Here is a 23,266-nt window from a genome sequence, read left to right as displayed (position 1 = left end):
CCTCCACCCCGCTTAATGATTTTACTTATGACCAAAGTTTTTTCGGATTCTCGGCAAGGTCTTTTACTATGACGTGACGGAGGTAGTTGTATGCTTCGATCTGTTTACAACGCACGAATCTCTACTAATTTTTGCTAGTCGATATTTGCATGTTCTTTTTTGGACTGAGGGTGCAGTAGTCTCTGCTTCCTGTACATTTTCGAAATTATGTTATTGAACCACAGTGGGTCTTTTCCATCCTTTACCCACTTACTCTCACGTACTTCTCCAGAATGCGATGTACAGTTAAGTTTAAATTTCGGCCGTAACTCCTCTGCGCCCATCACACTGGAATTACATGATGTAGTTGTCTTTTATTGTCTAAATCGAATACTAACAACTTCTTATGTGTTCTTTGTAACAAAAATACTATTCTAGCCTTATTTATTGCTTTATTAACTTTAGAAACCATCAAGATTACTAATCCCTGTCTCTATACTCACACATTCGTTTAAGGTCAGGCCTATTTGTAGCTACAAGGTCTAGAATATTTCCATTGAGTGTGAACCCTCGAACTAGCTGCTCAAGACAGTTTTCTGGAAAACCATGTTCAAGATACTCCTCAAGAATGTCTGTGCGTATCGCCTGCGTTGCGCCATGCAGCTGTATTACGTTACATATGTTTTGTTCACAGATGAAGCGTCTTTCAATGATAAGGGTTTGTCCAACGATCACAGTTGCCATATTTGGACCGACGAGAAGCCCCAAGCTACCCACCAGTGAAGTCATCTACAAAACTTTACCATAAATTTATGGGCTGGCATGGTACACGATTACTTGATTGGCCTCTGCATGCTTCTGCCTCGAGTCACAAGCAATAGCAATGCAGTGTTCTTTCGAGATGTACTGCCAGAATTACTGGAAGAGACACCACTTTCAGTCCTGCGACGGATGTGGTTCCAGCACGGTAGGACACCAACACAGTTCAGTCTAGCTCCCAGAAGCCAGGTGGGAAAGATGCTTGGACTCGTATTCGTCAAGGAGGCTATGTAACTTCACCGCCTCAGTCGACTCACCTCAATCAGTTGGACTTTTCCTTGAAGGATCATCTGAAGAATGTGGTGTATGAAATCTCAGCAGACTCAGCGGATACCTATTTACAAGAATACAAACAGCGTGTGATGATTCTCGGATTATGCCTGATACCTTTGAGCCAGTGCAGCTGTCAATGTTACACGGATGAAAGTCAAGTAACAATGCTGGAGGCAGGTATTTTGAGCACCTTTTCTAATTTTATTTTCTTTCTTGTACCCAAAGAACAGACAGTAAGGTTCACATATTGAAACTTGTTTTCTCGTGGGTGCCACAATGAATACTCTTGTTTCCTCTTCTTTTAATTACATTCATGTTTCCTTTCCTCTGACTTAAATGAAAGCGACGAATTCTAGAAAACTGTCGTTATTCATTTAATGCAACTGATTGCCGCTAACCGCAGGAGAGCAGACAGCGATAGCTGCTGAATAAATAGACATTAGCTCCTCTAGTTTCGAAGCTGCCGGTATCTTTCAGTTACATCCTGTATACCGAAAAACATTGGAGCTTGTACAGGGTTACAGCAGAAAAATAAACAGTGGGTGGAAAGCCGTGTCTGAAATGATTACGAGCGAGACAACAGAGCATAGCATTCATAGAAGACATGACCTGTCTACGCAGCAGCTAGCTCCATCTTCCCCTCTGGCGATCGTCGCAATCAGTAGCGATCACTGAAAAAATGAAAAACAAACAACACAGGTCTTCTGCGAGACGCTCCACCTGCCGTCCGTCAGCGTAAAGTCATGTCTAATACACCAACACCGGACAGCGGAAGCAGTGGAACTACGCACAGTAACTGAGCAGTCCTGTCAGGCGCAAGTAAAAGACAGCAAACTGCAAACATGGTTCGACATGGGGTGTTGTAATAAATGGCGGAAGACGCTGTCAGTTCTATACCTAGCCAAAATAGCTAGGCAACAATATGACTTGTCCCTATGTGCCTTACAGAGGAGGGCATACAAAGCACTGCTAAAGAAGAATAAGGCAGATCATGTAGAAGAAGATGCTGGACGACCAGCAGAACACACACTGTTTCAAAATTTTCGTGGAAATATTGACCAGAAAAGTTACAGTTGAAGTAGATGCCCAAAAACGATAAAATCAATTTGATTTCAGAAAGGGAAGAAGCATCGTACCTGCAGTGAACAGCTTAATAGAGCAAGTTCAAAACACACTAAGACAGCAACTAAAAAAACTTTTGTAGTCTTCATAGACTATAGCAAAGCCTTCGCTACTATTAACGGGGAACCACTCATCCAAAAACTCAGCCTGTTAGTTGGTGATACATATAAACAGCAAAAGCACTTCCAGGCATCCTAAGATATAGCCACATCCAAATATCTGATGGTATCATCCCATCCAAAAAATTTAATACAAACAAATGGCGTGCTACAACGAGAACAAAGCAATTCGACACTGTTCAGCATGATGTCAGCAGAAATCACAGAGATCATTGTGGACGGCTCAGCAACTCATACTTTATTCAGATTCTGTTCAGAAAACAAAGAAAATCTACAAAATCTGGTAAACAGACGCACGTCATGGGCCTTGGAAAATGACAAAAAGAATGAACTATAGCAAAACCAAATATGATTTTCAGCAGAGGTGGTAAATCTCACCAAAAGACAAGCTGGTCCTTGAAAATAAACCACTAGGCGTGTCACCAAAATACATATGACACTGTTTAAAATGGCCGTGGCACCAAAAGTAACTTAGACGATACACATACTCTTGAGTAAAATAAAAATAAACGACGTCGTAATATTAAAGAAAGTCAAAGCCCCCTAAATGAAGCGAACTGTGGGCATCGGGAAGAAAGCACATGCAAGACTGGCTAACGTCTGAACGCAAGAAATCTTCTTTGTGAAATATACACTGCAGATGCTCCTGCCAAACACCAAGGCCTACGAAATCAGGCGCCAAATGCTCACAGAAAAACACATCTCTACCTGGAGCGACTTCTACTCAAACGACACCATAAAGGCGGAAGAATGGCAACAGCCAAACTATGAACAACATGTAGTAACACCAACACATGATATTCAGCACAAGTTCTGTCAAAACAAGAAATTCCACCAGCAGAATGAACTCTGCGTGTCTGAACCATGCAATGAAAAAAAAAATCCTATGAGAGATATAGTGCAAAAAACCTACAGAATAACAAAACTATAACTAGAGTAATGTAATACAGTTTTGTATTTGCATTTATGTTTGTTGTATATTTGCATATTTGCACATTTTCATTAATAAATAAAACTATACACATCAATACTACAGTTGAAGAAACTTTCTGTGTGTAGAACTATGAAACTGTACTATTACTTACTTTAAATTTAAAATGTATGTGACAAGCGAGAATGATAAAACACCGTACCAATCAATCAACGATGTCGTCTAGGTAATGAAATATATTATATAAACAGAGAAAGGACAAGAAAACATGAGACTAATAAACTCAGCGCATGAAAAAGAAGTAAATATGTATAGTACTGTATACTAGGTAAAGACAAAGGCCAGATATATTTAAGAGATGCGTTCAGTGATTAAAGTAGAACATTGTGAAACAAAGCCAAGTGGACATTGGGTACAAAATAACTCTGCCCATTAAACACTTTTGCTGGCCTCCTCAAGAACCACACTATTTACATTTGAGAGAGACGCTAATCAACCGATTTTGCAAATCATTGGAGTAGTCCATAAAGCAGGTGTTATTTTGTGAGCGAATTGGAGATAGAGCGCCCTTGGAGTTCTGGCAGCCCTTGGACAAGAAGAAACGTCAAATGCATTGTTACGGCACATATGGTTGATGCAACTACCAGTAGCAGTGATGGCAGCTGTAATGATGCGTGAGATAACTGACATCAATTCTATAATCATGGTAGCACACAACGTGTATGTAACAGCAGAACAAGTAAGCGCAATGATGGTGATGAAGCAGCCGACGAAATCGATTCAGGAGAAGCGACTGCTATTTAGAAGGAGCAACAACTAGACTTGAGCAAGCAGCTTAGCTGTTTGAAAAGCTAAACAGACACGCTGCAGTGGACAAGAGTATCCCACCAATGAGGAACGACGAATATACAGGGTGGTCCATTTATCATGACCGGGCCAAATATCACACGAAATAAGCGTCAAACGGAAAACTACTAAGAACGAAACTTGTCTAGCTTGAAGGGGGAAACCAGATGGCACTATGGTTGGCCCGCTAGATGGCGATGTCATAGGTCAAACGGATATCAACTGCGTTTTTTTTTTTAAATAGGAACCCCCATTTTTTATTTCATGTTCGTGTAGTACGTAAACAAATATGAATGTTTTAGTTGGACCACATTTTTCGCTTTGTGATAGATGGCGCTGTAATAGTCACAAACACATGGCTCACAGTTTTAGACGAACAATTGGTAAGATGTACGTTTTCTAAATTAAAATACAGAACGTAGGTACGTTTGAACATTTTATTTCGGTTGTTCCAATGTGATACATGTACCTTTGTGAAACTATCGTTTCTGAGAACGCATGCTGTTACAGCGGGATTACCTGTAAATACCACATTAATGCAATAAATGCTCAAAATAATGTCCGTCAACCTCAATGCATTTGGCAATACGTGTAACGACTTTCCTCTCAACAGCGAGTAGTTTGCTTTCCGTAATGTTCGCACATGCAATGGCAATGCTCTGACGCATGTTGTCAGGCGTTGTCTGTGGATCACGATAGCAAATATACTTCAGCTTCCCCCACAGAAAGAAATCCGGGGACGTCAGATCCGGTGAACGGGCAGGCCATGGTATGGTGCTTCGGCGACTAATCCACCCGTCATGAAATATGCTATTCAATATCGCTTCAACCGCACGCGAGCTATGTGATCGGACATCCATCATGTTGAAAGTACATCGCCTTTCTGTCATGCATTGAAACATCTTGTAGTAATATCGATAGAACATTACGTAGGAAATCAACATACACTGCACCATTTAGATTGCAAGCGATAAAGGGGGGGCCAATTATCCTTCCTCCCATAATGCCGCACCATACATAAAACCGCCAAGGTCGCTGATGTTCCACTTGTCGCAGCCATCGTAGGTTTTCCGTTGCTCAATAGTGCATATTATGCCAGTTTACGTTACCGCTGTTGGTGAATGACGCTTCGTCGATAAAATCTGTCATCGTTCCGTAATTTCGCTTGTGCCTAGTGACAGAACTGTACACGACGTTCAAAGTCGTCGCCATGCAATTCCTGGTGCATATAAATATGGTACAGGTGCAGTCGATGTTGATGTAGCATTCTCAACACCGACGTTTTTGAGATTCCCGATTCTCCCACAATTTGTCTGCTACTGATGTGCGCATTAGCAGCGACAACAGCTAAAACACCTACTTGAGCATCATCATTTGTTGCACGTCGTGGTTGACGTTTCACATGTGTCTGAACACTTCCTGTTTCCTTAAGTAACGTAACTATCCGGCGAACTTTCCGGACACTTGGATGATGTCGTCCAGGATACCGAGCAGCATAAATAGCACACCCCCCTTGGGCATTTTGATCACAATATCCATACATCAACACGATATCGACCTTTTCCGCAATTGGTAAACGGTCCATTTTAACACGGGTAATGTATCCGGTAGCAAATACCGACCGCACTGGCGGAATGTTACGTGATACCACGTACTTATACGATTGTGACTATTACAGCGCCATTATCACAAAGTGAAAAAAGTGGTCCAACTAAAACATTCATATTTGTTTACGTACTACACGAATATGAAATAAAAAATGGGGGTTCCTATTTTTAAAAAAAAAAAAAAACGCAGTTGATATCCGTTTGACCCATGACAGCGCCATCTAGCGGGCCAACCATAGTGCCATCTGTTGTCCCCCTTCAAGCTAGATTAGATTAGATTAGATTAGATTAGATTAATACTTGTTCCATAGATCATGAATACGACACTTCGTAATGATGTGGAACGTGTCAGGTTAATGAAAGATGTCTGTACAAGAAATTACATTACACAAAATATTGCATGACACTAATGATTAAGTTTTTTTTTTTTTTATATACTTACTTTATATCTAAAAATTCAGCCAATGAGTAGAAGGAGTTGTCATCTAGAAATTCTTTTAATTTATTTTTAAATGTTAGTTGGCTATCTGTCAGGCTTTTGATGCTGTTTGGTAGGTGCCCAAAGACTTTTGTGGCAGCATAATTTACCCCTTTCTGTGCCAAAGTCAGATTTAACCCTGCATAGTGAAGATCATCCTTTCTCCTGGTGTTATAGGTATGCACACTGCTATTACTTTTGAATTGGGTTGGATTATTATCAACAAATTTCATAAGGGAATATATATACTGTGAGGTTACTGTGAGGATCCCTAGATCCTTAAATAGATGTCTGCAGGATGACAATAGATGTAGTTTTTTTCGTTTGATGCTTATTTCGTGAGATATTTGGACCGGTCACTATCAATGTACCACCCTGTAAGAAGAGATCATTCCAGAAGAATGATGACCAAATGACACAAGATGATCGACGATATACAGTGTGTTGATATTACAGACGTTTTGGTGAGTGAAATATAAGGTGCATATTCCAATGCGCATACTTAAATGATTTCAGCAGCCGACAATAGGTGCGTCAGGCCGCGAAACTCTCTAACAGAGTCAAATTCAGAAGAGAGTGACACGGTCCAGAAAAAGTCAACAGTCATTTGAGAAAAGTTCAACAAGGCAATGTGTTCCAAATTGGTCCATTAACTAACGACAACTCGCCCATAGGTGCAGAGAGCCAATTGAGCTTACTTAAGTTGTCACAATAGTTGCATGTAAGTGACAGAAAAGCGAACCTATGCTACCTGGTCGACTTGGGGTTCGATGTGAGAACATTTCCGGTCGACCAAGACAGGAATACAACGATAGCCGCTCCCATTCATATTAACAGCAGCCAATAGCTCGCCGATAACAACGTATGGAAACTGCAAAGTAGAAGTGGATCTGGGATTCAGTAAAAAGTGCAAGTGGAGATTCAGCTTGCAGATGTGCTAGACCACATGTTAGGTGCAGACTTTATCAGTAAACAAGGACTTGACGTAAACCTCAGTAAGGTGCGTCTCAAAATAGATGGGACAGTCAAAACAGGTTCTACAGGCTGAAGTGCTATGAGCACCATCTGGCCGTCCTGCAGTTCAGTAATATTGGCGAACAGACCTGAAAGCGGGAATTAGGTAAGTGTTGCATGGTACTGTCCATCACAGAGGCCTGTTCAAAAAATTATAGATCTTTGTCCACAAAATTTTCATACGTTTCCTTTTACTTATTGTGCATGGTCTTCTTCGAAATACTCCCCTCCACAACTGATACACCGCTGCCAACGGCGTTTGCATTTCCGGAAGCAGTCTTGGTACACCTCTTGCTGGATCGGGCGAAGCGCCATCTTCGAATTTTCTTTCATCTCTATCGTTGCGTCTCAGCATCATAACCGTAGACCCAAGTCTCATCACCAGTTGCGATTCTCTGAAAGAACATCTCGTTATCATCTGCGTGATCCAAAAGCTCTTCACAGACTGCGAGACAAAGGCCTTTCTGGTATTCACTCATGAGCCGTGGGTCGAACTTGGCGGCAACACGATGCATTCAGGATGCTATGTTAGTATTTCATGACATGATACAACTGAAATGTTACATTCTTCTGCAGTCTCCCGGACGTCAGTCTTCGATAGCTACGCACAATTTCGTTGACGTTTCTCAGATGAGCGTTGTTGTAGACGTCTAAGGACGTCCTGAACGAGGGTCATCTTTAGCTTCCATTCGGCCATTTGTAAACTGTGTGAACCATTCGTAAAGCCGAGTGCAGTTTAAGGGGAGTCGGAACGCCCTATGCCGACAATGTTAAAGTAGTGAGTTTTCTTCCCTGTGTTTCAGGAACCACAGCGGCCATTGACATGCAACTTTTGCAGGTCATTAAGCTGTATGTTCTGAGTCTACTGAACTACAGTAATTGCATTTGAACCACTGCTTTCGGAAATACAATTTTTTAATTACACACTTAAGATTTTGTGTACTTTTTTGTGCGTTATCCTAAATAATTTTAATTATGCATAACATTAGATTCTTCTTTTAGTTCAGTACACTCAGAATATGTATTTTATTACTCCCTGAGAATTTGGATACTCCACTCAAAGTGGTTTCTGAGATTTAGGGATAAATACAACAAAAAATGTAAATTTTCCAAAACGGCTTCTTAAGTTTCAAAAGACTGTAACTCACTTAATATATGCTTAATTTTTTATTTTTAGTCACTCAGTAGCATCCATTACCATACTTCTGATCTTTTTCCAAATTTGTTTTTCTTTTCTTCTTTCTGAACTCCTTAGTTACCAACTATGCTGCATACTCTGCTTTATCAGTGCGAACCTTGTCCATCTGTTCAAGTTCTTTGATGCAGTTTGCTCCAGGATTAATTCCCATGTGCTATCGCATTTTGACCCTACCAATATTTCCATAATTAAAAGTAATAACAGCATTACTGACGCCCCGCTTCAGTGTATTCATTCGAACAAAAACATTTTTTGGTAAGCGAGTCACTTCAGAATTTGCCAGTTATCTGTAAATATGTTTCATGATATTCATGACTGTTGCTGGGATGGAATGTTTATGGCTGTATGAACTGTCTAAGTACTGGGCACTGTGGTAATTGCGCCATGAATCAGGTCCAGGAGGGCAAAGGTGGTGTACTGGTTTTTCATCAGTTGACAGTCTATGAAAGAAGGTAGCCCATACTACCTGCTTCATTTTCAACAAATCCTCAGTATTATTTCTAATGGCCATCCCATAGAACTGCTGTAGTTCATCAATGATTTTATCTGTCAGCCTGGCTCTTATGGTTTTACCATCAGAAAGTTTCTCGTCTCTCAAACCTTGTTTCAACTTTCTCAACCTTCTGTACATGACCAACACATTCCAGTTTCATTCCAGTTTTGTGATAATCTTCTGACCATAGGGCTGAACGGCTACTACACTGTTATATGCTTTTGAGTCTCCATCACCTAAGAACTTAGTGTAACACACTCGCTCACAGATCAACTAAAAATTTCAATAGCTGCAGAGGCCTCGATACCAAAACTTCTTCCTTCATAATGTCTGTCACAGATATGCCCTTCTTCATTCCCTTATTTACACTTATTACAACGTTTGGTTAAAATCTGGAAATCTGTTACCTTTCCAGTATCCACACTGGTCACTGTAGCAACAGTACAGAATTATTAGAACAGTAGCCGCGCTTCTGCCAACTGCCATCAAACTTTACTGGCATGTCAGTCATACTATCATTTATCTCAACAGCTTCGTTTGCAGCACCCTTCATTGACTCACATGCAACAGACTCCACAGCAGCTCCAATAAATCCTGCATACTTATCGATGTTACAAGGTGGGCGTGGCTTATTCATCACGGCACACATTGTTTCTGCTGCAGTGTGTCTTTTACCAATAGCTCTCAATCCATAAAACCACCTAGCATTTACTTCAAAATAATTATCTTTACACTTATCAGAATTCCAAAATGAATGAGTATATTTACAACTGGCACAATTAATGATGTTTCCTGGCTAGTCCATTTGATAACTCACTGTCTTCATGTAATCTAACTGGCCCTCCACGTATTTGACAACACACACATTCACCTAACACCCTTGTTAGAATGTGTAAATCTATCAGAATATGATCTAACCTACCTTTTACATCACTTTCGTTTTGAGAAAACGGTGTGTCACAACGTTTTATTTTAATCTGCGAAGCACTAATGGATGTTTCTTGTTAATGTATACCTGCACCTGAGTTTGATCTGGATCCCCCGTTTACTTTCGGTGCTGAGGTGCTATTCCAGAGCATGGAGAGCCTCAGTAATTCTGTTTAATGTAAACATGCAGGGAAGGGGAGAGGCGGTTTTTACATATGTCTCATGAAGACAGTGTGCAGGAGATGGAGCGGTCAGGACTTGAGAGTGGACATCCAGGGCTGTCGTTAAATGACAAACAGGAAATTAAGTACAACAAGGAGGTTATATTTCATTATATGGGGTACAAGGGGGGCGCGCCTAGGGTCGGAAGTTACCAGATTTAGGACAGTCTAGAAGGTCGAACAATTAACTGAAATAGGCAACGGAAGGGGAAGTGGTTGATGTTAACTTACATTAGTGGCCGGTCGTGAAAAGCAGAGCCAGAGGCTCTGCCTTCCGAAAGACGTCTGCTCTGCTCGAGGTCTGGATTACAAGAGAGAGGGACAACTGTGTTCTGCACCGCAGACCACTCCAGCGACCACATACGTGACCTGTATCCCATGCACGCTATTGGATAAAGCCAATGGCGTGTATTCGCGTGTTGGAACAGCAAGTTCCCTTGCCGGTCTAGGAATGGTAGAACGATGGGTTCGATGATGGTTTGGATGTACCGTGCACTATTCAGTGTGTACGGCCAGTGTAGGAGATCGCTCCCCACACCATGATGCCGGGTGTTGGCCCTGTGTGCCTCGGTCGTATCTAGTCCTGATTGTGGCGCTCACCTGCACGGCGCCAAACACGCATACGACCATCATTGGCACCAAGGCAGAAGCGACTCTCATCGCTGAAGACGACACATCTCCATTCGTCCCGCCATTCACGCCTGTCGCGACACCACTGGAGGCGGGCTGCACGATGTTGGGGCGTGAGCGGAAGACGGCCTAACGGTGTGCGGGACCGTAGCCCAGCTTCATGGAGACGGTTGCGAATGGTCCTCGCCGATACCCCAGGAGCAACAGTGTCCCTAATTTGCTGGGAAGTGGCGGTGCGGTCCCCTACGGCACTGCGTAGGATTCTACGGTCTTGGCGTGCATCCGTGCGTCGCTGCGGTCCGGTTCCAGGTCGACGGGCACGTGCACCTTCCGCCGACCACTGGCGACAACATCGATGTACTGTGGAGACCTCACGCCTCACGTGTTGAGCAATTCGGCGGTACATCCACCCGGCCTCCCGCATGCCCACTGTACGCCCTCGCTCAAAGTCCGTCAACTGCACATACGGTTCACGTCCACGCTGTCGCGGCATGCTACCAGTGTTAAAGACTGCGATGGAGCTCCGTATGCCACGGCAAACTGGCTGATACTGACGGGGGCGGTGCACAAATGCTGCGCAGCTAGCGCCATTCGACGGCCAACACCGCGGTTCCTGGTGTGTCCGCTGTGCCGTGCGTGTGATCATTGCTTGTACAGCCCTCTCGCAGTGTCCGGAGCAAGTATGGTGGGTCTGACACACCGGTGTCAATGTGTTCTTTTTTCCATTTCCAGGCGTGTATATATCACTTTATTCGGAAAATTGCAAATTTTATAATGAGATAAAAATCCGAAAATGTGAAAAAAGAATTTCCGTCCTAACTCCTCTTAAGCATTCATCACCGTAAGCTTCCTGTATCATTTGGTGTGTCTCTGTAAAGGTTTTCTTGTGTTTCACTCAAAATTTGCTCCTCTAACCCTGCCATCTCGAAATTTGCAAACTGTGCAACACAATATTCTATTCAATACAGCCCTGACAATAAGTAACAAACATGCAATATTGAAACTTGTGGCAGTTACATATTAAACATAGGGGTGCGCAGGGATGCTAACCGCATTTCGCTCCAACTCACCATTGGCGCGAAATTACGAATGTTCTGGAATTTTTTGAGCAGACCTTAAGACGTCATCTGGCCAGCCACTCTTTCGATGACTGAGGAGATTGTCACCCGACCACTTTGCAGCAGCAAAAGTGAAGTTTGAAGAGATACTGCAAGCAGGGGTCACACACAGATCAGACAGCCTGTAAGCATCACTGCTGCACTGGTCTAGAACGAAGATGGTACCTGGAGGCCCTGTGGAGTTTACTGCATGTAAAACACAAGCACCGTTTCAGACAGATACTTGGTAATAAATATAAAGGATTTCAATAAAATACTAGTTGGTGGTCTTCAGTGTGATAGATAGTAAGAAAGCTTACTATCAGATAAGCGAACACATACGCAAGACTGTGGTGTTAATCCCATTTGGTCTTTTTTAACATTTGCATGTGCCATTTGGTTTGAAAAACGCTGCACAAATGTGCTAACATTTCGAACACGAGGTATTTGAGTGATTCAGGTTCTGCTTTGTGTATCTGAATGATATTCTAGTATTTTCAAAAACAATGGCACTGCATGAAGAACACCTCCGTTTATGGTCGGAAACTACTTAGATCCTCAGACTACCACTTTCAGCAATGACCATCTTTAGATCGTCAACCAAATATGGGAAAACAAATACAACTAGTGGATTGTCTACAGCTTAAAACAATAAACTAGGCCATAATGAAAAATTTTATTGACATACATATGAATATTATGCACATTAAATACTAGGAGACATGCCTGGTTTAAAAACCTGTGCTAATATAATGGAGCCATAGTGGCATCACGAAAGATAAACACAAAATCAGCACAACATCATCACCCATAAACGAAATATCTTGTGTAGTAGAGTCGTTTTGTTAACAGCACTACTGTTAGAAAGCAACTGCCATACACAAGCCACAAAATGTTTGTGTTGCAAGCTTGCCAGACGTTGCACCTGTAGGCATACATGCTCTTCAACCATGTAACTATGTGATATGGAATAAAAAGAAGACTACAGTTGGTAAAGTCTGTGGTAGGCCTACCAGGTTTATAAGGCATTACAGTGATAATATGCAGTAAATTAAAACATGATAAAAGTTAAATTGTTTAAAAGTAAATAGCTAAGTGTCAGCAGTACAATGCTCCACTCTTCAACCAAGAGCATTCATAAGGAGATAACAAAGATGATAGAAAAATAAAAGTATGAGAACTGTTTACATTTTAAGTTAAAAAGTGTAAGGATGAACAGCTAAAAGAACAAAAAGCATATACAATTTTAAGAAAACACACTGTTGCGAGGTGTGTGAGGAGGGTACTGGTACAAGAAGAAAGAGACAGGGGGGATGTAGAGGGAAAAGGAGAGTGGAGCCCTGATGTGGAATTGGATAGGTGGGGAAGAATTAAAGTTTGTAGGAGGGAGAGGGAGTTGGTTAAAGTTGCGTTGAGATAGAATATGGAGTGTGTGCTGGCGTAGGAATGGAGGGGTATGTTTTAGAAGAATATGGAGTGTGTGTAGGCGTAGGAATGGAGGGGTATGTTTTAGAAGCCACAATAGCACACCAGGGTTAGTGATCAGAGGCGAGACAGTGGGGTTATCGGAATCTACATTATGGATAGTGTAGGAGATGCAGAAGTGTTGAATGTGGGTGAGGAGAGTTAGGAATTTAATAGAGACGGTAGAAGATTCGTGTGGGAAAGATAACTGGATGCCGAAAGCTAGGCAGAGTGCACTGTGCTCGAGGACCTGAGGGGATTATACAACTTTGGTGGGACGAATATCCTGTGAACTCCGCATTTTTATCCAAAATTCAAGACAAGAGCGTATCAGAATTATTGTCGCACTAGTATTTCCTTTTTAACGATCTAATTTCGGTCATGTTTTAATTGATTGTATTTTATTACTATAATGACTTATACGTCTGGTAAACCTACTACAGGCTTTACCGATTGTATTCTTCTTTTTATTTCATATCGCACAATTATGTGATTGAGGAATATGTGTGCCTACAGTAGCAACATCTGGCGAACTTGTGATACAAACTCTTTGTTATTCTGCCTCAGTTCACTATGTCGGCTGTTGCTGCACAAACACTGTCTGCATGTATGCATACACCATAATTACTCCACCACGCAAACATTGGGGTTACACTTGTCTGGTATGAGACGTTCCTGGGGGGGATCTTCTGGGGGCCAAACCGCACAATAGCCCTGGGTTTAGTGTGGGGTGGTGGTGAGGTGGGTGGACTGCTGTGGCCTGTTGTGCGGTTGTGAACCATAGAGGGCTACAGTGGGGTGAAGCCTCTCTGTCGTTTGTAGGTCCCCAGTTCAATACACAATACACACACACACACACACACACACACACTATTTTCCATCACGGACTAGTTAATCGTTTTATGCTGTAGACAATCTACTAATTATATTTTTATTTTTCCCATGTTTTGCTGCAGGTCTGTAGATGATCACTGATGACCGAAACTGGTAGTCTGAGGATCCAACAAGTTTATGATAACAGACGGAAGCAAATAAATTTATTCTATAGTTTCTGGATCACTGTACGATTTGCGATAATGTCGCAGCTAGTGAGAATAGGGAACTATGCAGTAAAACGCAATGAGGCAAAGTGTGCTCTCTGACAGAAACAAGAAACATTCGTCAGGCATGCATTTTTTAGTGGCTGGGATTTGCACGTTAAAAGGCAAGATCGACGTCGTCAAGGACACACCACGCCCCACGGCTTATTAGAAATTTAGAAGTTTGCTGGGAGTTGTGAATTTTTAGGACGATATGTAAGCAGCAGAAACAGCAGAAATTCAAGCACCATTGACGGCAGTGCTATCAGCTAATCACGCCAAGGCCCGATACTTGCTGCCATGCTCCCCCCCCCCCCCCTCCCCCGAATACAATGAGCCTTCGAAAAGGTAGAAGCCAGCCTGCAAAAAGTAATCGTTTTGAACCATCTGGTTCATTGAGCGCCCTTAGCGATAGTGGCAGATACTAGCCAGCAAACAATCGGCGCAGCTCGCCAACAGCACTTAGGAGAGCATTGGCAGCCCTTAGGCTTCTCTCTCAAACGCACGAAACATCTAACCAAGTCGAGTACTTACGACCAGTAGTAATTAGTAATTTACAAAGCTGTGCAGCACTTTCGCCTGTGTTTCAAGGTCAAGCCTGTAAATCAGATGTAGGGGTGTCAACAGTGGAGATGGTATGTGGCAGGGACGATATGCCAACTGTCAGAGATTATTTTTATCGATGCAAGTAAAACTGCCGTATTTACTACAGCAAGGAAAGGAAAAATATGCAAGATATGCCCTTCACCAGTTCACGACATAGAGGGGCACAAGATTTTCGTAAACAGAGAGCTGAAAGCATGTTCACATATAGTGTTAAGAATGGATGAGGAGTTCCCACTGTTACAACCACCGTAATATGGACCATTCAATGCCAACTAGCTCTGCAAATGACGAAGAAATTGAAGAAATGTATGATGAAATAAAAGAAATTATTCAGATAGTGAAGGGAGACGAAAATTTAATAGTCATGGGTGACTGGAATTCGAGTGTAGGAAAAGGGAGAGAAGGAAACATAGTAGGTGAATATCAATTGGGGCTAAGAAATGAAGGAGGAAGCCGCCTAGCAGAATTTCGCACAGAGCACAACTTAATCATAGCTAACACTTGGTTTAAGAATCATGAGAGAAGGTTGTATACATGGAAGAACCCTGGAGATACTAAAAGTTATCAGATAGATTATATAATGGTAAGACAGAGATTTAGGAACCTGGTTTTAAATTGTAAGACATTTCCAGGGGCAGATGTGGACTCTGACCACAATCTATTGGTTATGATCTGTAGATTAAAACTGAAGAAACAGCAAAAAGGTGGGAAATTAAGGATATGGGACCTGGATAAACTGAAAGAACCAGAGGTTGTACAGAGTTTCAGGAAGAGAATAAGGGAACAATTGTCAGGAATAGGGGAAAGAAATACCGTAGAAGAAGAATGGGTACCTTTGAGGGATGAAGTAGTGAAAGCAGCAGAGGATCAAGTAGGTAAAAGGACGAGGGCTAGTAGAAGTCCTTGGGTAACAGAAGAAATATTGAATTTAATTGATGAAAGGAGAAAATATAAAAATGCAGTAAATGAAGCAGGCAAAAAGGAATACAATCGTCTCAAAAATGAGATCGACAGGAAGTGCAAAATGGCTAAGCAGGGATGGCTAAAGGACAAATGTAAGGATGTAGAGGCTTATCTCACTAGGGGTAAGATAGATACTGCCTACAGGAAAATTAAAGAGACCTTTGGAGAGAAGAGAACCACGTGTATGAATATCAAGAGCTCAGATGGCAACCCAGTTCTAAGCAAAGAAGGGAAGGCAGAAAGGTGGAAGGAGTATATAGAGGGTCTATAAACAAGGGCGATGTACTTGAGGAAAATATTATGGAAATGGAAGAGGATGTAGATGAAGATGTAATGGGAGATATGATATTGCGTGAAGAGTTTGTCAGAGCTCTGAAAGACCTGAGTCGAAATAAGGCCCCCGGAGTAGACAACATTCCATTGGAACTACTGACGGCCTTGGGAGAGCCAGTCCTGACAAAAATCTACCACCTGGTGAGCAAGATGTAGGAAACAGGCGAAATGCCCTCAGACTTCTAGAAGAATATAATAATTCCAATCCCGAAGAAAGCAGGTGCTGACAGATGTGAAAATTACCGAACTATCAGTTTAATAAGACACAGCTGCAAAATACTAACACGAATTCTTTACAGACGAATGGAAAAACTAGTAGAAGCCGACCTCAGGGAAGATCAGTTTGGATTCCGTAGAAACACTGGAACACATGAGGCAATACTGACCTTACGACTTATATTAGAAGAAAGATTAAGGAAAGGCAAACCTACGTTTCTAGCATTTGTAGACTAAGAGAAAGCTTTTGACAATGTTGACTGGAATACTCACTTTCAAATTCTAAAGGTGGCAGGGGTAAAATACAGGGAGCGAAAGGCTATTTACAATTTGTACTGAAACCAGATGACAGTTATAAGAGTCGAGGGACATGAAAGGGAAGCAGTGGTTGGGAAAGGAGTGAGACAGGGTTGTAGCCTCTCCCCGATGTCCCGGCCGCGGTGGTCTCGCGGTTCTAGGCGCCCAGTCCGGAACCGTGCGACTGTTACGGTCGCAGGTTCGAATCCTGCCTCGGGCATGGATGTGTGTGATGTCCTTAGGTTAGTTAGGTTTAAGTAGTTCTAAGTTCTAGGGGACTGATGACCACAGCAGTTGAGTCCCATAGTGCTCAGAGCCATTTGAGCCATCTCCCCGATGTTATTCAATCTGAATATTGAGCAAGCAGTAAAGGCAACAAAAGAAAAATTCGGAGTAGGTATTAAAATCCATGGAGAAGAAATAAAAACTTTGAGGTTCGCCGATGACATTGTAATTCTGTCAGAGACAGCAAAGTACTTGGAAGAGCAGTTGAATGGAATGGACAGTGTCTTGAAAGGAGGATATAAGATGAACATCAACAAAAGTAAAACGAGGATAATGGAATGTAGTTGAATTAAGTTGGGTGATGCTGAGGGAATTAGATTAGGAAATGAGACACTTAAAGTAGTAAAGGAATTTTACTATTTGGGGAGCAAAGTAACTGATGATGGTCGAAGTAGAGAGGATATAAAATGTAGACTGGCAATGGCAAGGAAAGCGTCTCTGAAGAAGAGAAATTTGTTAACATCGAGTATTGATTTAACAGTCAGGAAGTCGTTTCTGAAAGTATTTGTATGGAGTGTAGCCATGTATGGAAGTGAAACATGGACGATAAATAGTTTGGACAAGAAGAGAATAGAGGCTTTCGAAATGTGGTGCTACAGAAGAATGCTGAAGATTAAATGGGTAGATCACATAACTAATGAGGAAGTATTGAATAGGACTGGGGAGAAGAGAAGTCTGTGGCACAACTTGACTAGAAGAAGGGATCGGTTGGTAGGACATGTTCTGACGCATCAAGGGATCACCAATTTAGTATTGGAGGGCAGCGTGGAGAGTAAAAATCGTAGAGGGAGACCAAGTGATGAATACACTAAGCAGATTCAGAAGGATGTAGGTTGCATTAGGTACTGGGAGATGAAGAAGCTTGCACAGGATAGAGTAGCATGGAGAGCTGCATCAAACCAGTCTCAGGACTGAAGACCACAACAACAACAACAAGGTTTTAAGGCATGACAAGCATACAAACATATAAAACAGATACAGTGCAATTCCAAGTCACAAACAGTCTCACCAGAACAGGTTAAACCAGTGTATCTGTTGTCATCGGACACTGTCATTGTTCGTGAAGAAAATGGCGAAGCCATGTCTGCTATGCTGAAGCAAACCAGTAGTGGGACTTAGCAAGCAACCACAGTATAGCCCTAAATGCAACAATCAAAAGCGGAAGAAACGATGAAGACACCAACAATCTTCATCAGGTCTGGCTGGCGAGCGCGGTATAAATATAATGTATATAGATTGCTGTGGCTACACAGATGCAAATACGGCAGGGCATGTATGGCTGGAGTGGTAGTGGTGGGGGTTACAGGCAGGCATTGTAGGGGAAAAGCCAAGCGCTGGAGGGGAAGTGACGTTTTAAACTCTCACATTTTTTTGTAAATATTAAGTGGGTCCCCTCCATGTCCATAATTACATGGTGGCCATTCAAAACGATCTGCTTTCACCTCTGCCTTCGTTGGTGTCTAAAAAGAAGTCCGCTGAAGGGGAGTGTTTTATTTTCACCTGGCTTGTTAACCATTTGCAACTTTCAGAGAAGCATCATGAGTGGCGAATTTTGAGTAATGCCTTCAAATTTCTCTGGTTGCCATGTTAAAATCTGTTTCTTTTGCCAAAATGAAGAGGAGTTTACACAGTCTCACCTCACTAATATGTTGTGCAGTCACAACTGCGAGAGAATTCTGAAAGAGTGGTTTATTAAGTTTATTAAGTGAGGAGCTGAATAAATGTGAGGTTAGTAGCTTATGGAAAACCACATCCTCAGTACAAAAAACGTGTAATGTCTTCACTTATGCTGTTCCAAAACCCCTTAGCATTTCTCATTTCACCAGCTGTCGATGGCCCTTAAAAATTAAATTCTTTCATCGAAAAAGTCTGTAGTTATTGGATTAACACAGCAGATAATTGAGTTTTACATAACAATGGTATGGTAAAACACTCTCCTCTTTGCATACTATAATTTTCCAAAATCTCATTTCGATATTTCGAACCGTTTATGAAATATAAAGAATGTTGTAGATATTTCACCCTGGTTGCGACGCGATCGCAAATGAACGTGATACATCAGATAAATTTTCTCAAAATTGGTGACAGATACCTCTACCCAAGTCTAAAGAAAAATTCAGTATGTTAGCTAAATTTCATACTCAACATATTATGTAATTTGTACCAAACGCAAAATCATAGCGACCTCTAGTTTTCATTGGACGCTTTTCCGAATTTCGCGCAGTGTCTTACTTCCACGTAAATATGACAGTAACTATGACCATTAACGAAATGATGGGCGTATCATCATGAACCTGACATATAAAGCTATAAGTAATACAAAAATGAAATGTTTGTACCAAATAATATCTTTAAAATCGTTTGAGAAAGACTGAAGGGCGTGCACCTTCATTCTGTTATCACTGACCGACCGAAAGGCGGAAAACGCTTATCAGCTTCCGCTTCTGAGCAAATGAATCAACTCGCCCAGCGCTTTGAACGAAAACTGGTCATTGTTCATCGGCCACCGTATTCTGCTCAGGCAGTACTCGAGGAGTCCGCTATACTGGGGGAGGGGGGGGGGGGGGGCGCTGTGTGGGAAGCACCGCCGCCTCCAGAATAACGTGCAAAGCGTACCTGGTTGTGCTTTGGACAGCAGGCGCGCGTTAGTAGCATATATTGTTTGCTCTTAGACTTAGTAGTATTGACAGGTCTGTGATTATCACGATTTGTTTGGGTGTCAGATAATACTGCTTAAATAAAAAATAACGTTGAATTCGAAAGTGTGCTTCACTGCGGAAATAATGTAGGGTCTAATGAAAATACCAACATGTAGGTTCCTGTAACTACCTGGGTGAGCAGCTTCAAAGGTATTTCATCCACATTAAAAGAAGGCCTTATAACAACTTTGTTCGGTTTAAATTTCTACGAAATTTGTAATTAATTTTTTTGCTGCTTTTTTGCCTTTCAGCATGAAGTAAACAGAGGTAAGAAATCTGGGTCAGCGCAATACATGAAAGAACTGAAAGAAATCTGAAAATTTTCTAGTGTTGTCAGATGCATTGTCTTAATGTCTGCAGCAGCAGTGTGATGGAAGGAAGTACATATTGTAGAAATGTTATTGCAGATATGTGATAGTGAATATTTTTTGGAGAAGAATTTCATACCACTGGAACTGTGATTCATATGTACTCTATTAAAATGGATTAATTTTATCCAGTAAGCCTCGTGGCTGATTTAAACTGTGTACTTCGCAATAACTTGAATGAACATCTGAGGAAACATTGCCATCTGAGCTATCTGGATGAACCCACAGGTTCTGTTGAACTTCTGATCTGTTAGTGCCTCGGTCATATTTCTAGACTGAGAGCATGAATCTATTTGTGAGGGGTGATTGGGTAGCTCAGATGATAGTGTCGCTTGGAAAAGGCAGATATATTTGTTCTCATCCTGATCCGCTACATGTTTTCAGTCTACCACAAAGCATGGGTAGAGCATACATTCAGGCCTCAATTACAGTGACTACGCACAACTTAAATCTGAAAGACAGACCGCAACAATAAGTCACATAGCAGTCATTTAATTGTGAGAATGACATTATAATACTGGACAAAACACACTGAACTGAAACAAATTACATTTCACTTTTGGTTCAACATCCTCCTTCAATTGTTCATTTTTATTATAACATTTTATACAGTAACACACAAGAATATTAGGCTGTTAGTAAAAGAAAATTTTGGTCAAATTTAAATGGAGGATAATGAACACTATGCAGTGTTTCAACAGAGGCTACTAACATGTGTATGTAACTATTAAGTCAAGAAATTTAGACTTCTTACGTTAGTTAGTAAAGTTGATATCAGGAATCCGTTACCTTTTCCATTAGATCTTGACCGTACCAGCAGTATATGAACATACCAACTGTCATATATAGAAGGTACATTACAAATTTTAAGAATAGAGCCATGTTCCCTGCATTCTGAAAAAATAGAGATTTAGTACTTGTTATCTAGTGCTTGCTCTGAATTCTTTGGAAGTAACACTACAAATTATAGTGTTTCTTATATTTAATTAAATTTCAAACTTTATTATTAAAACATGCAGTGAAATACTACAAATTCCATTTCGAGAAATGCACAGTTAGATATCATATTCCACCGTAAATAAATAGAACACACAAAAGTACTGAACAGAAAGAGTTGGTTCAAAGGGAGCGTTGACAAGTGGAAGCGATTACTGAGGGAAATGTATTTCTTCTAGAAGACAAACTGCTCACATCCCAGATACTAAAGAATGTTTCAGCAAAGTTGAGACTTTCTGCTTGCATCATGCAAACTTTGTGCATATATTACTGCAATAAGTTTTCTGCGAAAAGGAAATAATTCTCTCAATTCACTTCAGGGACAGAAGTATCTGTTCTCGTTCAATGGAATAAGCTCAAAGAGGTTCAAGGAAGAGTGGAAGAATTTTGTGTGATCGTGCTTCATTCCTGTCAAAGGTGTGGATCCAGAACTATACCATACAACAATGTCACAGTAGAGTTTAGGCACCCGGGAATTTCTGCCTCTTCGCCGAACTGAAGATGTTTGAGACTGAAAATTTTTGGATGAGATTGAGATGGAAATAGCAATTCTAAGGAATTAAGCTGGCATACGCTTTCACTCCCCCTCCCCCCCCCCCATTAGAATGCATACAAAAATGACAAATCGAAGAAAAGAAATCTTATACTGAAAACTGCCATTGTTGTTTCTTTCCTGTTATGTTTCAGGGAGTATTACACTGAAAACACAAAAGTCATGCGATACCTTCTAACGTTGTGCCGGACCTTTTTTTGCCGGCGTAGTGCAGCAGCCCGACATGGCATGGGCTCAAAAAGTCGTTGGAAGTCCCCTGCATAAATACTGAACAATGCTGCCTCTATAGCCATCCATATTTGCGAAAGTGTTGCCAGTCCACGAAGTTGTGTACGAAGTGACCTCTCGATTTCGGACTATCTGAGTGGCCAAATTATTCATTGGAATTATCCAGAATGTTCTCTAAACCAATCGCGCCTGGTGACATGGTGTATTGCCATCCATAAACATTCCATCATTGTTTCGGAACATGAAGTTCGTACCCAAGTAGCCAGACATAACCATTTGCAGTGCATGATCGGTTCAGTTAGACCAGAGGACCCAGTCCATTCCACGTAACCACAGGTCACACCATTATGGAGCCACCACTGGCTTGTACAATGCCTTGTTGACAACTTGGGTCCATGGCTTCGTGGCTTCTTCGCCACACTTGAACCCTACCGCCAGCTCTTAACAACTGAAATCGGGACTCCTCTGACCAGGTCACGTTCTCCAGTCGTCTATGGCTCGACTGAATGGCCACGAGCCAAGGAGACGCGCTGCAGGAGATGTCGTACTGTTAGCAGAGACATTCGCGTTAGTCGTCTGCTGCCACAGCCCATTAACGCCATATTTCGCCGCATTGTCCTAAGGGATACGTTCGTCGAACGTCCCACATTGATTTTTGCGGTTATTTCTCGCAGTGTTGCTTGTCTGTTAGCACTGAGAACTCGACGCAAAGTCGCTAATCCCGGTTGTTAAGTGAAAGCTGTCAGCCACCGTATTGTCCATGGTGCGGGGTAATGTCTGAAACTTGGTATTCTCGGCACAATGTGGGCACTGTGGATCTCGGAATATTGAATTGCCTAACAACTTCCGAAATGAAATGTCGTGTGGGTCTAGGTCCAAGTATGATTCTGCATTCACAGTCTGTTAAGTTCTGTTGCGTAGCCATAACCATGTCGGAAAACTTTTCACTTGAATCACCTGAGTGGAAATGACAGCTCCGACAATGAACATCTGTTTTATATCTTGTGCACTCGATACTACCGCCACTTGTATATGTGCATGTCGCTATCCCATGACATTCGTCACCTCAGTGTAATCGGGCTGGAATTCATACTTGCATAGTTTTACTTACGACAGCTGCATGAAATAGTGTCAAGCACGTGACAATAATCCCGGCAACAAATTCTATGAATACAACTCCAGTCATTGTTGTTTCCAGTTTCTTCACAGTCCTAAGGAAAAAAATGAATATTTTGGTACAAATGAAATTCCACAATTTTTTTAAAAAAATAAGACTTTACAAAGGAAAATTGGTGCTAACCTTCTCCACTACAGGTAGTCATAAAGTTTTAATTATCACCTTAGTACAATAAATTCAATACATTTGTTTTATTAATTTTTCTTTTGATTGCAGTAGTATGTCTGTAGTCGTATCACACAATGAAA

At 41.6% G+C, this 23,266-nt stretch overlaps 1 protein-coding gene across 1 annotated transcript in view; it reads right to left on the bottom strand.

Annotated features, from left to right (window-relative positions):
- Positions 1-23,266, bottom strand: part of LOC126335971 (uncharacterized) — a 119,121-nt gene that overhangs the window by 19,023 nt on the left and 76,832 nt on the right. The window contains exons 7-8 of the mRNA XM_049999449.1: positions 22,953-23,052; positions 20,854-20,958 (exon numbers count right to left, since the gene is read on the bottom strand). Coding sequence (XP_049855406.1) covers positions 20,854-20,958; positions 22,953-23,052 — 205 coding nt within the window. The remainder of the gene's footprint in view (positions 1-20,853; positions 20,959-22,952; positions 23,053-23,266) is intronic.

This window comes from Schistocerca gregaria, chromosome 2 (assembly GCF_023897955.1).
Source record: "Schistocerca gregaria isolate iqSchGreg1 chromosome 2, iqSchGreg1.2, whole genome shotgun sequence".
In the NCBI taxonomy this organism is placed as follows: Eukaryota; Metazoa; Arthropoda; class Insecta; order Orthoptera; family Acrididae; genus Schistocerca; species Schistocerca gregaria.
This window is presented reverse-complemented; position numbering and strand designations above follow the sequence as displayed.